This window comes from Plectrocnemia conspersa, unplaced genomic scaffold (genome assembly GCF_051122295.1).
Source record: "Plectrocnemia conspersa isolate PC_06_02 unplaced genomic scaffold, ASM5112229v1 ptg000001l, whole genome shotgun sequence".
In the NCBI taxonomy this organism is placed as follows: Eukaryota; Metazoa; Arthropoda; class Insecta; order Trichoptera; family Polycentropodidae; genus Plectrocnemia; species Plectrocnemia conspersa.
The window spans coordinates 19118145-19134028 of NW_028277165.1; the positions used below are offsets into that span (position 1 = coordinate 19118145).

General features: G+C 28.4%; 4 protein-coding genes across 9 annotated transcripts in view; 3 read left to right on the forward strand and 1 right to left on the reverse strand.

The window, feature by feature from the left end:
* LOC148239093 (popeye domain-containing protein 1-like) overlaps positions 1-3116 on the forward strand; it is a 59503-nt gene extending 56387 nt beyond the window's left edge. Inside the window, exons 5-8 of one of the 3 annotated variants that reach the window (XM_088192134.1) lie at positions 62-202; positions 274-409; positions 746-784; positions 2870-2970. In XM_088192134.1, coding sequence (XP_088048260.1) covers positions 62-202; positions 274-409; positions 746-784; positions 2870-2934 — 381 coding nt within the window. In that variant the 3' untranslated portion in view covers positions 2935-2970. Of the gene's footprint in view, positions 1-61; positions 203-273; positions 410-745; positions 785-2869 lie in introns of all 3 variants that reach the window. The other 2 variants (XM_088192128.1, XM_088192121.1) reach the window with 2 other exon arrangements.
* Positions 3117-7272: 4156 nt separating this feature from the next.
* Positions 7273-8163, reverse strand: LOC148239094 (uncharacterized). The gene is made up of 3 exons (XM_088192159.1): positions 7889-8163; positions 7533-7820; positions 7273-7473 (listed from the first exon to the last, which is right to left on the reverse strand). The coding sequence occupies exons 1-3, from the start codon at positions 7955-7957 to the stop codon at positions 7417-7419; spliced, it is 414 nt and encodes a 137-aa protein (XP_088048285.1). The 5' UTR covers positions 7958-8163; the 3' UTR covers positions 7273-7416.
* Positions 8164-9463: 1300 nt separating this feature from the next.
* On the forward strand, positions 9464-11401 carry LOC148239095 (chromobox protein homolog 3-like). Of its 4 annotated transcripts, none has more exons than XM_088187532.1 (7): positions 9464-9508; positions 9661-9702; positions 9778-9985; positions 10048-10204; positions 10276-10373; positions 10435-10633; positions 11000-11401. In XM_088187532.1, exons 1-7 carry the CDS (start codon positions 9502-9504, stop codon positions 11045-11047), a joined length of 759 nt encoding a protein of 252 aa, XP_088043658.1. In that variant the 5' UTR covers positions 9464-9501; the 3' UTR covers positions 11048-11401. The 4 variants fall into 4 exon arrangements, with proteins under 4 accessions (XP_088043658.1, XP_088043666.1, XP_088043644.1 ...); XM_088187540.1 differs by having other exon boundaries at positions 10435-10624; XM_088187518.1 differs by having other exon boundaries at positions 9661-9985.
* A 1585-nt stretch (positions 11402-12986) lies between these two features.
* On the forward strand, positions 12987-15641 carry LOC148239096 (uncharacterized). Its single transcript, XM_088185504.1, has 6 exons — positions 12987-13082; positions 13319-13455; positions 14023-14182; positions 14504-14753; positions 14819-14980; positions 15386-15641. Exons 2-6 carry the CDS (start codon positions 13383-13385, stop codon positions 15560-15562), a joined length of 822 nt encoding a protein of 273 aa, XP_088041630.1. The 5' UTR covers positions 12987-13082; positions 13319-13382; the 3' UTR covers positions 15563-15641.
* The last annotated feature ends 243 nt before the right edge of the window (positions 15642-15884 follow it).

The following is a 15884-nucleotide window of genomic DNA, read 5'->3' on the forward strand; positions in this document are numbered from 1 at the left end:
TTTCACCGTTCAATATATTGTTGTGGAATTATTGTATGTTAAATGTTTAATTTATTGCTAGGTGTCTATAATGTCTATGGAGGATTCTAGAGTACTGATATGGCATAGAGATAAGTTAAAATTATCCATTATGACTGATCAATTTCTTCAGGCTGTATTCGATCATATACTTGGTAGAGATGTTGTACATAAACTCATGCAGGTTTGTTCTGATATAATTAAAATGTATATGCGCATACACCTTTTATTTTTATTATGCTATTAAAATTGTAGGTTAGCGAAACGATGGCCGCTAGCAACGGTCATTTACCAAATAGCTACGAAGAAGGGGAAGATAAACCGATGCTAATTGTCAAAAAATCCGGAGACGGTCCTGGCATCACTGCACTTATTAATAGACAGCTTCAAGGTATTATATGAAACAATAATCTATATATGTATATATTGATGGCTGTTAAAAATTTGCATATAAATGTCCTGAATAAAAATATTTAATATGTAACATTATTTATATACAATAGTAAGAATGTAACGAAACTTTTATATAATTTTGATAATGCTATATACAAACGTAACACCGATTAACCATTTTCTGTATTATTTAATAGTTATCGCTTGAAAAACTTATATTATAATGATGATGTTTTGTTGCCATTAATCGTTTATGTTTTTGTTTCCCTGATTTTAATGTATTTGGTCGTTGCTGGTTGCTGTTGTTTTCTGGTACGATGGTTGATAACGCTAGAGGAGCATGCACCTTTGTTAAACCCTCGGACAGCGCTCGGTATGCCGCCCTCGCCCATCAGAACATCTGCTTGCTAAATATACCAAATAGTCATCACTCCAGTATGCTTTAATTATGTTTAATATATGGCAATAAAATCTTTACTTTCTTTATTTAAATCATAATAAAACATTTTTATAACATGTATCTTTCGAGTCATTTACTTTTACATATTGTGATATATTTTTAATAAATACTTAATCATTTACTAATACTGGTTTATCGTCATTTTTTTATAATGGAAATATTTTTTACTCATACCTTACATTAGCGATATTGCTATCTCAAATAAAAATGTGTGTAAATATTATATATTTATTTTTTTCAATACTTTAATTTTTATTTGAGATAGCTTATCGATTTTTTATTTTAGTCACATCATGCATCTTGTATTATTATCCAAAACGCATGACTATTAAATATTGTAAAAATATTGTAACAAATCATTAAATACATATAATTAATATTATTGTTTTTATCCTTATTTACCTCTTATTTTCACAAAATAAATTATTCAGGTAAGTCCTTCATTTTTTTAATTGATTATTTTTTAATATATATAATAATAAAAAAAAACAATACACGCTACACTGTTATATATGATATTATTTTATCTGAAATTATCAGTATTTAATATATCTCATTCAATATAATATTTCTCATTCATTTAAATACAAATAATCATTTGTATTTATATGAATGAGAAATCAAATCAAAAATCAAATCATTTATATAATATTCTTAGGCAGAGGAAGAACGTTATTTCCTCAATTGGTAGAATTGTGGGGAAAACGTATACTTTTACATCACTAACTCAATGTTTACGATTGGAATTTTGGATTATTTCAATGTAAACATATTTGGACGTACTTTAGATTTAAATTTCATATTTCCATATTGTTTTTGAAATAGAATTTTTACAGTAACAGTTTGTTGATCATTAATCGTATTGATGGTATTTATTTTCATTATTGTCTTTCCTACAGATATTTTTACGTCAAGTATAATTATATCATTTGCAATTATTGTCTTTTGTAGTGGAAATATCAGCAGTGCCTATTAAATACAAAATTGGTCCTAAGGTGCTACCTTGTGGAGCTCCATTTTTTGGATGAAGTGTTGTTTCTAACTTTTCATCTAAATCAAGTGTCAAAAAGTAAAACTAATAGTTTATATTTATTATATTATTAACTTTATTGATATTCTAAAAAATACTAAATAATAACAGATAAAATAATATAAAATTGAATCACAATATGAATCTAAAAAATCTAAGTGTTACACACATCACATACTATAAATCTTCAATAAAACTACGAGTCATCAATTTAATTTAATAAATATACTATAATTAAATTTATGTATGAAAATATTCCATAAAAATTAAAAATGGATGTATGTTTAATGTTTTATTCCTTAATTAATTAACTATGATTAATTTTTATTTGTATTAATAATAGTTTTATTAGTGTTGAAAATATTTTTTTTGGTATACTTGGATTATATTTTCATACAAAAAGTCCCTGTAATGTCTTTAAACTGTTCCAAACTAAGATTATATCCAGTAGCTTATATTACGTTACTTTTTGTCTTGTGTTAGCTTTTCCACGGATCACAAAGTATTATTATTATGGTAAGATATTAAACAGTATTTATATAATCATGGCTATGTGTATTTTTATATAAAACTTGCATACCTTTCACCCGATCAACCTGAAACTTTTAATTACTTTATATCTTACAGTACTGGCATGTAATCACGCATGTGTTCTTACATATACATATTAGATCAGTGCTATAGGTTGATTTATCGCAGTTGAAAATAAATGTTAAGATAGTATTTCTCATATTTCCTATGTATGTACATATTTACTTTAATCACCATTGTTCGACCGCAATTCATATGACATTTAACTACCGAGCTTTCGTTAGATGATAAATATCATACGTTCATTTTTAAAACATTCACAATGGAATATTTATTTTCGATAATCGCATTCGATTGGTGACTCTTCTCTTTTTTTCTCGATCCGCTTACTTCATCAATATTATTATTACGGCAAACTAATCAGCTTTATTATATAGCAGGAGATCCTAACGCTTGGCGGCTTGGCAGAATAGAAGAAGCTGACCACGAAACGCCGGTATAATCGAGCGAAACGTACTTCCATATCGTTAAAGAAAAATATATGTTCAATACGAAAACTAGTCAATGTTTATACTGAATGTATTGTTAGTGTTTTTAATTTTTAATTTTATTCGGTTGAAGCGTAATGTCGTTTTATACTTTATAAAATAATAATAATAAAATATGATATTTAATATAAACCAACTTACTATAAATTATTATTTTTAACGTCAACTCTTCGAACCCTTTGAAATGCCTTTAATAGTATTTTTTAATAAATGTAATATTTTAGTTATATAATATTATAAAAGTGTTCCACAAATGTTGCTACAAAAATATATATGAATATCTCTTTTATAATGATACATATGTTTTAAATTAGTAACATTAATGACGCTGAAATCTCCGATTTTGATTCATAGCAGGTTATAAATCACAATGTTTGTTACTTACATAATGTGTAGTAAATCTTACACTAAAAGTGAATACATCATCTCAAGAAACACCTTCGGCCCTTAAGGTCTAATTGGTAACAGCTTGTCAGCAGATAATAAATTGGTGTTGAGCACACTTATTAGTCAAAGAAGTGTTTTGCATATTTTGCATAATATGATCAGTTTGTTTCTATATAATATTCAACATACGAGTAAACTGAATCCAGAAGACTTATCAATAATACTCGAGCTCTACTAGTTTGTAAAATATAAATATCATTTTTCAAGGTCCTGAATTTATTTTTGACGATATTGAAAGCAAGATATGGATAGCTAAAACATTTTTATTAAAAAAATAGATATTTTTGTAGCAATATGAATCTTCCTTAAGATTTAAAGTATTAAAAGAAGAAGAAAAAATAATTATCATGTTCCTCTTTTATTATCATTTATTATGTCTAACATTTATATACACGTAAATCACTATACACTTACATGATTTATACATACATTAATTTCAAATATATTGTAGTATGTTTGTTTTAATATTTAATCATGTCTGTTAAATAAAGAGAAACATATTTTTTGCTTAGAAAGAACGTATAAATACATTATTATAATAATAAAACGACGATATATCATGCAAAATATTTTTATAACCACAATTTATTTTTGTACTCAATACAAGATATCGCTTGTAAGAATGAGATTTTGCATGATATATTAAAAGTTATATTTCTAGTGATAAATGCGAAATACTACACAATTGCACATACAATTTTCTCTTCAATAATGGACAAGAAAATCGATAATAATATATACATAGAAAAAAATTAAAAGTAAAAAAATCACATTTTCCATTGAATAACATGCATATGTACAAATCGAATCAAATTTATAACAGGTAAATCAATATCAAAGTAATATTATCAACACAACAAAATATGAATGTATATGAGTATAAAAAAGTTTTTTATTTGATTTGTTCATTGTTTAAAGTGATGTATATAAAATTATACAAATAGTAAGTCATTGAACATTTACAAAATGGCTAAATTAACACTTGATATATATTTTTAAATAAGTCATTTTGTATTATTCAATCGACTATGTATTATAATCACAGAGGGAGAGTACGTTGAAATTGGAGTGACCCGCGCTTCTAAGACGATTCAAATGTATTATTATATATACATATATATTATATCTTATACAAATATATAATGAATGTTATCATATAATAATTCATAAACGCATATTTGTAGTGTTGTTTGTGAAATATTAATATACAGTGAGTGGCATTGCCTTTTTGTAAAATGTTTTGCCTGAAAAATGTATTAGTTTAAAAGACAAATATTTTTGGGATGTACATATAAACTATGAATCGCTGTCAATTGTTAGTCATTGGATGTTAATAATACATAATACATAATGGAAACGAATTGAGAATGAGCGTGATTATAAATTACATATATACTAAATATTAGTTGCTTTTGCATTTTTAATATTTGCGCAAATTTCTTTAAAAAAAATATACTGTAAATTTATAAAAATAGACTGAATCTATCCGATTATAAAATGTTTAATAAACTATCTAGAATGAGTTTCAATTGCAATGATGTAGTTTTAATCTATGCAAGACAAATAATTTAATCTATGCACTTTTTCAAAATCTATCAGATGAGTTTCGCTTATGTAATTGTGTTGTAAATGTGTTTGTTTTAATCTGATATGTGTATGAAAATACAAGCATCCATACATACATATATAAACCAGAAGTATTGTTCATATTGAATACAAATATAAATTATATAATAGTTACAATTTTGTCAGTTACTCTTGTAATTGGCAATATGGAAATAAATAATATTATTGTTTAACGTTTATTTTTTATTGTACAAATAAAAACGTTTTGATTTAAAACTTAAAACCTAGTTTTATTATGTCAAGAAATGAACCGACTAAACCGATGAATACACACACTAGATTAGAAAAATGGCGATATTATATTACACTGTACATATAAATCACTACTATAGCAAAAATTATCATTTTGTAATAAAAATATTAAGTTTTTTTGTAATGATTTTAAACAGTAGTTTAAACTTTTTAAATTTATTTGTATAAACTGGAGCCAAAAACTATACTTTGTACATATTATATTTTTATATCTATCATAATCAATAATTAAAATTAAAGTAAGTATTTTTAATAATAGTCAAAAAGAAAGTAAAAAAACCTAACAATACAGCTGATATCAGCCCGTAGTTTTACATATAAATCGAGTTATCTTATCTCTGGCAAAAATTTTACAAAATTGTTGCACAGTTTTATATGGTCCGCAAACAACTGGACCTCGTTCGAATATACATCTTGATTATTAAAATTAATGTATAATAATTGCACACTTATTTTATTGCCACAAAAAACGTTTATTTAGTTCCTGATTTTTACTATTTTTTAATAATTTATTAAAAGAAGAAATAGATTACACTATCCTCAGTTCTAAAGAATATTGCCAAAAAATAGGATTACTAGATTTTCTGTAGAATCATTTCTAAATTGCAATCCAATATTAAAACACCCATATGTGGGTGTTTTATTATTGCATCTGAGAAAAAAGAACAAACAATTCTATGGGAGATTCTTGTGCATATTAATATATATATATATATACATATATTATGGACTTTTATTTATTTTTATACTGAAACCCTTATTTAAACGTGCGTTATTTTTTTGTTTTTATTATTAATGAGGAATTAATGAAAATATAATATATGAAAAAATTATTATATTGTGAACTATCAAATAATGATAGTATTCCTTTCATCTTGGCTTCAATAATAGAAGCAGAAAAATAGAATTGTGATACATAATAATCAGAAAATAAAAAATGACAACTAATGAGCGCCAAAACTAAAAATTTGGTTTTTATCTAGGTTGACTTTCAGTCTGCATTCGGAGAGCGAATTTTCTGAAAATCTAACGGTAATGGGCTTACAACACATAATCATATTTTGTATAATTTAAGATTCAAAATTGCTTGAAATTATTTAACAATAAGACTAAAAAATAGATGATTCAAATAATAATGTCATACAACATTTTTTACATAAAATATCAAAATTACTTCTAAACTGATAATTTGTTATAAATATTATTTATTAATGTATATTAATAAAATTGATAAAACATACTACCATGAATGATTTTATTGCCACGATTAATTTGTTTTCGCCAGAGGCTAAGGTTTAAATACAATAACATTTTATATTTCTATGATTTTCAATCATTGCAGTATCTCGATATAAAAAGTAACCACTTGTTTTTAATATTTGGAGCTATGAAAGACTTTGAGCAGAATTCCATATCATATTCTTAACTATTACCCAAATATGTACAAGTACATTAACATCAATATATATTTACCATTGAATTTATAGCATAAGACAAAGATAAAGGTTTTATCATTTTGGGTTTATGCAGAAAGGAACGTGCTTACTTTTGACTAGTTTTACCCAGGAAAGTATAACTAAAACATTTTCTACGTATATTGTAGAGAACTAATTACAGTACCTTGATATGTTTTTACAGAAAAACTTATCCCACTCACTTTTTGTTGGACACATTTATACGACTCAGAAGCATTCAAGGTTATTGAAATTAAATATAAACATTCAAGGTTATTGTGCTGAAATAATTCAAAATAATTATCACATTTAAATGACTGATAAAAATCTATCGATAAGAGATGATAATTTGTTGAAAAACTGTAAACAATTGAGGTCCATTTATAAAGTTGTATAAAAATCACATTTTTCGTTAAACTAAAATATTTACAAACTATACTTGACTTGGAGAAAAAATATTTATGCCCAATTTTAAATTGATCATAATTATTTATAGATTCAAATAAGAAATACTTATCTGGTATGTTACATTAAGTACATATCGTATTTTATTATTTTAATGTATCTCTATGACTGATTAAACATCAATTTTATTAAATTACACAGTTACATAGTCTTATTCTACTTCTTAAAAATCAGTTCTGATTTATTACTTAATTACGGCCAGGATATTTTTTGCTTTTTGCGTGGCGAATCTTTACAATTATTTTCTTCCTAAAATAGAATAAATTATTATTAAAATGTAAATAATAAGGCAATCATCATGGACTCACATTATTTTCCGTTGAAAATTGACGTTTGTTATTGTTCTCAATGTAGTTTTTGCATTCACTGCTCGCACTCCTATTAATTTTTGCTTTTTTCGTCGGTGTATCACCATTGTCTATAATCTTGCTGCCGTTTACTCTATCGCTATTGAGATTGTTATTCGACGATCCGTTTGTCGTCTTGTATTTTTCCGTTCTTCTTCGACGTTGCGCATGGGGCAAGCAATATTGATTGTATAAACTTAACAATTGATCCCTATTCATCAAATTCAGTCCGTTCAGTTTTAGCTTTCTCTGTGACGTGTATTAGTGTTACATTAATTCAAAAAATATAATATTGTACACAAAAAAATATGACTTACTTCTTCTAAAATATTAAAGAGTGTCTCGTTTGGAAGCAGTTCCGGGTGTAAAAAGTCGACGTTTTCCATCTCTATGCCGAGTTTTCAACGACAATATGGTAATATAACGTTTTGACTTTTTGTGATTAAAACATTACTGAAAAATTATTTCACTTTTACATCTTTTTTAATAATATTGTAGCATTGATTGTACATATTTTTTAGTAACAATCCTTCGTCAAGAACACTTCCTAACGAGGTTTAACCATAACAAACCGGTGACAGCTGAGCTGTCATTTTTAATACCATAACACAAATATTATCAACCAAGAATCGTTTTATTCTAATCCTACAAAATATAATTTATGCAAAATAATTAATAAAACCTAATTTAAAATCATTTTTATTAAAAAACTTCTTTTAATAAGAAATAACATAATTTATATTAAACTATTAAATATACAGAATGAAGCAAAACAGTCTCCCGGATTTGAGAGGGGCGGTATTGAAGATAGGGTGAGGCGAGAGAGAGGAGACTGGTATTTTTCGGTATCTCATTTTAGTTGCCAAGATGGTATGGACTGACAAGCATCGAAGCTACATAGCGGAGGCGTATTTTGAAAGCAGGTGTTCCATCATAGCGACGCAGAGAGCTTTTCGTGTGCACTTTGCAATTCCGCGTCGTCGACACGAAAGCAATTCGTTCTTGGACGTTGTACAAACCTTTTGTGACCTTTGGTTTCAAAAGGATGCTACGGCCCACGCTACTTAATGTTAAATGCCTGTATTCAGTAATATGTTTACTGACCATATTGTCGATCTAAGAGACGATGTGGCGTGGCTGGCCCGTTGCAGAGTTATGCAAAACTTCTAGAAACAGTGACTAACGATGGCCATTTGACTGATTTGATTTTCAAAACTTGGCAATAAAAACTGGATTTGTGTACCTTTCATAAAATACAACTTTTTTTCCTATTTTTTTTTTAGTGTATCAAAATCAGGAGGACTATTTCGTTTCACTCTGTATATAAAAAATGTCTATTCAATACTTAAATCGATGTGTTTCTTGATGCGATTACGATTCTCATTTAACGAGAGTGAAAAAATTCTTTATAAACGAAATACTCTTATATTATATATTTTTCTTCTTAAATATTTAATGTTTGTTCAAGCATACTTTTACAATACAATAAATAAGTAAGATTTTTATTTATCGTTTTTTGCAACTTTTGTCATACTGTTCTATCTGCCTAATTAAGTATTTGTAATATTATTTATTGCACAATAGTTACAATGTCTCAATGCAAGATAATTGTGAATTGTTTTTTATTTACATGTATTATATTTTTTTAAATGTTGTTGCTAAATGCTGTTGAGTAGGGAGTATTTTTAATTATTTATTTATTTTAATATATCAATATTTATATTTTAAAATATGCCTAAATAATTGTTTAACTTTAAAATTAAATATCTTAGGATTTTTTAAAAATTACTTTAATAATATTAGCTACCATATGTATACATAATGTAACATTTGTTTTTAAATATCGCTGTCAATATTATTTGACAGTTTAATTTTTTGTTATGGCAACGTTTGATTGTTTGGTCGGCGCGGTGTGCGACAGTCTTGTGCTATGGATGGTATTGTTATTTTAATAAATTAAATGGATTTTTCAATGTTCAACTGTATAAAATTAAGTAATATAGATAATACAACGTCTGTCAATCGATTTGTAACTTAAATTGCGTTTTATACTTTTATCTTACTAATTCATTGTATGTATAATTTTCAGTGGAAAATATCCAAGAGCTAGCTCAGATAATTAATAATGAGGGTATTACTGAAGTTGACATGAATAATAGCGAAACGGTAGATTCAGCAAATAACATACAATCGTTCGACTCCACAGCAATGAATTCCGATCAACATTTGTATCCCGCTAGCTCTGATAACACCCAGAATCAAACCAATAAATCCGTTGTCGAATCGCAGCAACACGAAGGAATGTCTGCTCCGGCGGTAACGAAAAACGAAGAATTTTCTGTGGAGAAAGTGCTGGACAGAAGAATGAGAAACGGCAAAGTGGAATATTTATTGAAGTGGAAAGGATATTCCGAGTATGATATCATTATATTTATTATATATTTGATAAGTTTGTAGTGAGTTATTTGCATTTCAGTGACGATAATACTTGGGAACCTGAAGATAATTTAGATTGTCCGGAATTGATATCGGCATATGAAGAAGCGAGGTTAAAATTAGAGAGTTTAGAAAAGAAGGAGAGGAAAAGACGCGGACACATTGAAGAAAGATGCAAAAAGAATAAGCTAATCGAAGTAAACGAAATAAAAATATACGATACCTAGTAAATATTATCAATAAGATTAATATGTATTCTTCATGATAGGAAATAGCAAAACCTAGGGGTTTCGATCGACGACTTGAACCCGAAAGAGTTATGGGAGTTACTGACGTAACAGGAGAATTGATGTTCTTAATTAAATGGTAGTTATTAAAGATTAATTAATTTTCTCTATTTATGTTCATTTATTTAAACATTTTTAAGGGTTGACTGTGATGAATTAGATTTGTTGCCTGCAAAACTCATCAACACAAGAATGCCACAGTTTATCATAAATTATTATGAATCAAAAATGGGATGGAGCGGCGTTAGAACTGACGCCCGTATTCCAAGAGAACTACCAGATTTGCCACACGTTGAAGCGGTTCCTGAAAAAATTTCTAACAAAAAAAGCGTAACACAAGTTATTATTATTTTACACTTCAAGTCACATATACATCAATATTTACAAATGTTCAGTATATGGAATAAAATTTAATGTTTATAGCATTTTCAATTTAGAATATGCCTTTTTTCAATTAATAAATATAACACTTGAAAACAATACAAGTTCTCCAGCGCTCAAAAACATAAAAGTATCTTCATAAATATTGGTACATTTCATTACAAACATTTTGAAAAATTGCAATTCATAATGTATGTTATGTGTACATTTGTCTATAAAAAATATTACTCAAGTTTGTATAATGAATTTATACTTCGTCATTTAAAAAAAATATTTGTAAAATATGTGAAATTTGAAATATTACCTCTCGTTTTTTGTTTGTAGGAGACTAAGGTCAGTCTTGTTGAAACTTCGGAACCAATGGACGAATGATCTTCACTATAAACATAAAGTGGAACTTAACGAGCATAATTCGTTCCAGAATTTTACTCATAAGCCGAAACAATTTTCCCATATGAATTAATGTAAAATACAACAATGCCTAACAGGAGTTAGTTTGACTGCTAGATAACCGACGACAGCTAAAAATCTTACGCTCACATGCCTTATTACAGAACGTTTTTGGCAAAAACCGGGTATAGCTGGCATTCTCCTCGTTACTTGTTATGCAAAACAACGTACGGTAAGCGGGTAATTTTTTTTACAAATTGCTTTACTCGTTATGGGAGGTGCTCGTTAAGCAAGATTAGACTGTATTTTTATATATGAAATAAATGACAATAGAAATATAATTGTTTTTTTCCGTTAAATAATAGACTAAATCGTCAATTACCACTAATTAGCTAGTTATGTAAGAGGTTCTGTGTGGAGTAGGGGTTGGGGAGTTTCATACTAAACAAAAAGTGCAAACTAGTCTAAATCTTTTCTGGAGGTGAACACATGATGGACGAATTTAAATTCGATTTTTTAGAGGTTCGCGAGTATTAACATTATTGGAATTTCGGGATTTATCGTGATTTACACTTACTTTACTATATTTCGGCTGTGTAATTTTTTATGGCCATGGTCATAAAAAATTAAAAAAAACAGTTACGGAAAATTCGTCACCATGACTGAAGCATCATCTGGAGATTCCATTAATATATATATATATATACACACACACATATATATATATCGAAATAAAGAAATTTGATTTTTAAATGAGTGATTCGCATCATTCATATATTATGAATTTTATAATTATTCTAAATTTCGTCCAAATTTTCGAAATCGAACTCTATTTTAGATGAATAGTCTGAAATAGGGATTCGTAAAAATGTGTGCAGTGGAATTCAGCGGAAGAAGAAAAATGTTAAAATATAAATCATATGCACGTATGCACAGGGCCGGCTCTAGGTTATTTGGCGCCCCAGGCAAAAACTAAATTTGCGCCCTTCCTCCTATTAATACTTTAATAACTCATTACATGAGCGCAAAAATATAATTCAAATTAAAGTAACTTAATATTATATTTGACACCATACTCTTTTTTGCGATTGTGGGTATTCAAAAATTTGTAGTTTTATTTCGTCGCGATATTTTACGTGTGAAATAATCTAAAGAATGCACAGTAGTGTATATAAAAAAATAATATCAGATTATATTCTATCACGGCGCCCTACAAGATCTAGCGCCCCAGGCGATCGCCTGTACTACCTGCCCCTCAGGCTGGCCCTACGTATGCATCGATCAACTACTTACAATTTTTGCACAAAATATTTTGCGAAAATAAATTTAAATATACTCTTTTAATATTGAAAACGTGAAATTTATAGTTAAAAATAGTGTCGCGCCGAGCTGCACCCGTCCGATTAAACCACTGGATATTGCACTTATAAAGTAGCTGTTAATTTTTAAGGATCACACTTTGAATGATTAATAAAATTAACTAGAGAAAAAAGTACTAATTTTTCACTGACTTATTAATTTAAAATTAATACGTAATAAATGTTACCAATAGTCCATTTGTAATCACGTCACTAAAACTGGTGATGCTTAATATGATAAACACGCATTGCAATGGAGTCTTATTTTTTTGTTATTCATAAGCTATGTGTTACGTTTTGATTTTTTTTAAGTTGGAACTCTAATAAAAATAACATTAATCGTTAAATATTTCACTTAAGGTGATATTTTTATGCATAGTAGGTTAAAATTCGGTCTTCTATCTAAAATTGTAAACTTTTCGGATTTGAATAATAAAAAAATTCATTAATTTGTTTATCATTGTCAAAAATATGTAGAAAACATGAATAAATAAATATCGACAAAATGAATAGTAAATATTTCTACCTACTAAAACAATTTATTTCAGTTTGTATTTTAGAGATACGTTCGCAAATACATTTGCGTACAGTGTACGCGAACACTCCACCTATTGTTGTTTTATGGAAAGTGGCCGTCGTCCGTTTCTCCCTTATACTAAGTACTGACTATAATATAAATAACTGTTTTCCCATTATTTATACAGCATTACCTATTTCATTTATCCCACTCTATATTCGTTTTTATTAAGGTAGTTATTCTGAACTGTCATTTATACATGATGCATATTTTTCGAGTAAACAATGGGAAAACAACGATTCAACAACAACGGGTCGAAATTCGGAGATAATTTTGTTTATATTTGTCAATTGTGTTGATTTTGATTATTATTTGTAGGTAGGATGGCTCTTTCATAATATGGAAGAAAATCAATAGAAACAGGATACTTTTAACATCGCTGATGCATTTCTGGATAGATAAACGAAGCCAGTGCGGTTATAGTGGGCGGCGTATGCCAACTTCTCTATCTGCAGGTGAGACATAACTTTGATCTAGGATTAAGATTGCCAGAAATTGACCAACTTTTAAAACATTTTTATATCTCATAACTAAATATGTACATATACTAGATAGCTATTATAGCATTTTTTCCAACCTGAATCATCAATATCAATGCGATCCTTGTCTAAATTTAAAAAAATATGCTAACTATCTTAAATAAATAAAAAAGCTTTCATACAGGGTTAGAATAAAAATAGCATATGGTCAATATGGTGATCATATGAATTAAAAATATATAACATTAACGTACGGGCAATAAATTATTTATCTTAGAAATATTCTATAAAATACCTCGCTCGCATAAAATACAAATCTTCAGCATTACAGCAATAACAACACTAAACAATAGCACTATTACCAACTAAAAAAAATTATTATGACCATCTGTCTGTATTTAATATAAATTCTGACCCAAAAAATACGAGTCATTATGTAAATATTAATAAAGAAGCAAAAAGTCTTTTTTGTTTTTGCCAAAATATCACATATTATCATATGTTGACAAAAGTCGTTGAATAATCGTTTTATATATTTTATAGGCGTTGGCAGAGCAGGCAGAGAACGTCATTTAAAACGAATGGTGACACCTGTACATCGCTTTCAGAATATAGAATGCGTTGCAGGATCTGCACGTCGCCCTCCGGGACTATCTTCTGTCCCGCGGGTTCAACATCAATCACCTAATACATCAAACTACAAGTAATTCTCTTTCTAAAAACTCTCACTTTGCTTCAAATTAGTTGTATATATTTTGATTGTTTTTATTATATATTCTTGGAATTTGACTGCATTTTAATTACTATAGATTTTTAATCGGATTCATATTCATTAAGCTGTTTTAATGTATTTTGAACATAGTAAATCGTTAACTTACGTTGATCTGATATTCGGTCTGTCAGTCCAATACAATATTCTGATATAGTATTGATAATACTATACAGAAAACGATTATGTAATATTTTAAAGGCTGTACTTTTATAGCTAAATACTTGACAGTAATAAATTAATTTGCATTTTCAGTAATGCGGGTATTAACAATGGAGTATTGTATCCGCAATCGGGGAACTTACGAGGTGCGCTGGAAGCGGACAGCAGCGTTTACCTAGAGGTTCCCAGAGCTGAAGCTTCGCGGAGCGTTGAAGTAGCTCCGATCATTCATCCATCTCCGCCGCAGCAGTTGATGCCGGCTCATTTAAAGTGTGGAATGTGGGCATCGTTCGCTCTAGCGACCATGTTTGTCGCCGGTGCCAAATTTTACTTCGATCATCAGGTATATATTATGCTATATTATATATTATAATTTTGTTATTGTTATTTATGAATCTGTTTCGATAGATTGTCTACGAGCAAGGGACAGGAATGGAAGTGCTGATTTTGTGTGCACTTCTTGTGGTGTTTTTGCTGGGAATTTGCACAATTTCACTCTGCCGAGCGAGGACAATTCCTCCAATGCCTGTGATCTCTATTCCGCCACCGACTCCACCTACACAATCACAGGTTTATATATATTTTATATTATTATCATAAATGGTGTTGCAACTAATTTTTCATGTGACGTGTGTAGAGTTTTATTTTTGGGATTAATAATAAAACAAATACAATATAAAAATTTTGCTCTTACACAAAGCAGTAGACTTAAGAAGAGTGAGAAATATTCCAAGAACAATATTTATATTGTGCTATGACTAAGTAACTTTTTTATTTCCATTTCAATGCCATGTCATTTCTATATATTATTATGTTTCTGACCTGAGGTCTCATTTAATAGCTTATAATTATACTCGGGCTATGCAGATGACAATAACTTCATCTCTTTAGTATCGTTAAAAAATATTTATATATATAATTAGAAAATGTGTGCGACAAAATGTGTAATGCTATATCTTTATTTATATTCACCAGGACTCGAATGAGGATTTACAACTTGGCACTATATTGAGTTTACAAGTGTCGCATCCTCCAGGACCACCTTCACCAGAGCCGCCGCCTCCGCCGTACCACATAGCCGTGCTGCTACCACAGCGTAGTATAATGCAATCCGAGGCTCCGCCACCTACTTACGAGAAAGCTATAAGCTAGTCACTCAAATAATTACCCGAACAAAAAAATCATCGTTACTTAAAATTATACTTAACTATATATAATCTTATAAGCCAAAGTTGTTTTTATTATTATTTATAAACATTTTTTTCACAGTTAATCATTTAAACACGTAACCATTATATATATTGATGAAGTGTGTATGTATATTTAATGAATATGTGAGTGTAATTTTTATATTATCTAGTCGGTGTTTAGCATTCACGTTAAGATCTATGATATTCAATTTTATACGTAAGTTGACTATTATATCTTCAGCTTAGACAGGAGTAGGTAATGCCTATCGTTTATTTTTCAGTCC

What these genes read in the sequence shown, in the direction of transcription:
- LOC148239094 (XM_088192159.1), bottom strand. Translation starts at nt 7,957, where the DNA reads ATGGAAAACGTCGACTTTTTACACCCGGAACTGCTTCCAAACGAGACA. An exon ending in TCTTTAATATTTTAGAAGAA is followed by an intron (nt 7,821 to 7,888) that starts GTAAGTCATATT and finishes TACACGTCACAG; the next exon opens with AGAAAGCTAAAACTGAACGG. An exon ending in AATTTTCAACGGAAAATAAT is followed by an intron (nt 7,474 to 7,532) that starts GTGAGTCCATGA and finishes ATTCTATTTTAG; the next exon opens with GAAGAAAATAATTGTAAAGA.
- LOC148239095 (XM_088187518.1), top strand. An exon ending in AAAAGAATAAGCTAATCGAA is followed by an intron (nt 10,205 to 10,275) that starts GTAAACGAAATA and finishes TCTTCATGATAG; the next exon opens with GAAATAGCAAAACCTAGGGG. An exon ending in ACAAAAAAAGCGTAACACAA is followed by an intron (nt 10,634 to 10,999) that starts GTTATTATTATT and finishes TTTTGTTTGTAG; the next exon opens with GAGACTAAGGTCAGTCTTGT.
- LOC148239096 (XM_088185504.1), top strand. Translation starts at nt 13,383, where the DNA reads ATGCATTTCTGGATAGATAAACGAAGCCAGTGCGGTTATAGTGGGCGG. An exon ending in CCTAATACATCAAACTACAA is followed by an intron (nt 14,183 to 14,503) that starts GTAATTCTCTTT and finishes TTGCATTTTCAG; the next exon opens with TAATGCGGGTATTAACAATG. An exon ending in AATTTTACTTCGATCATCAG is followed by an intron (nt 14,754 to 14,818) that starts GTATATATTATG and finishes CTGTTTCGATAG; the next exon opens with ATTGTCTACGAGCAAGGGAC.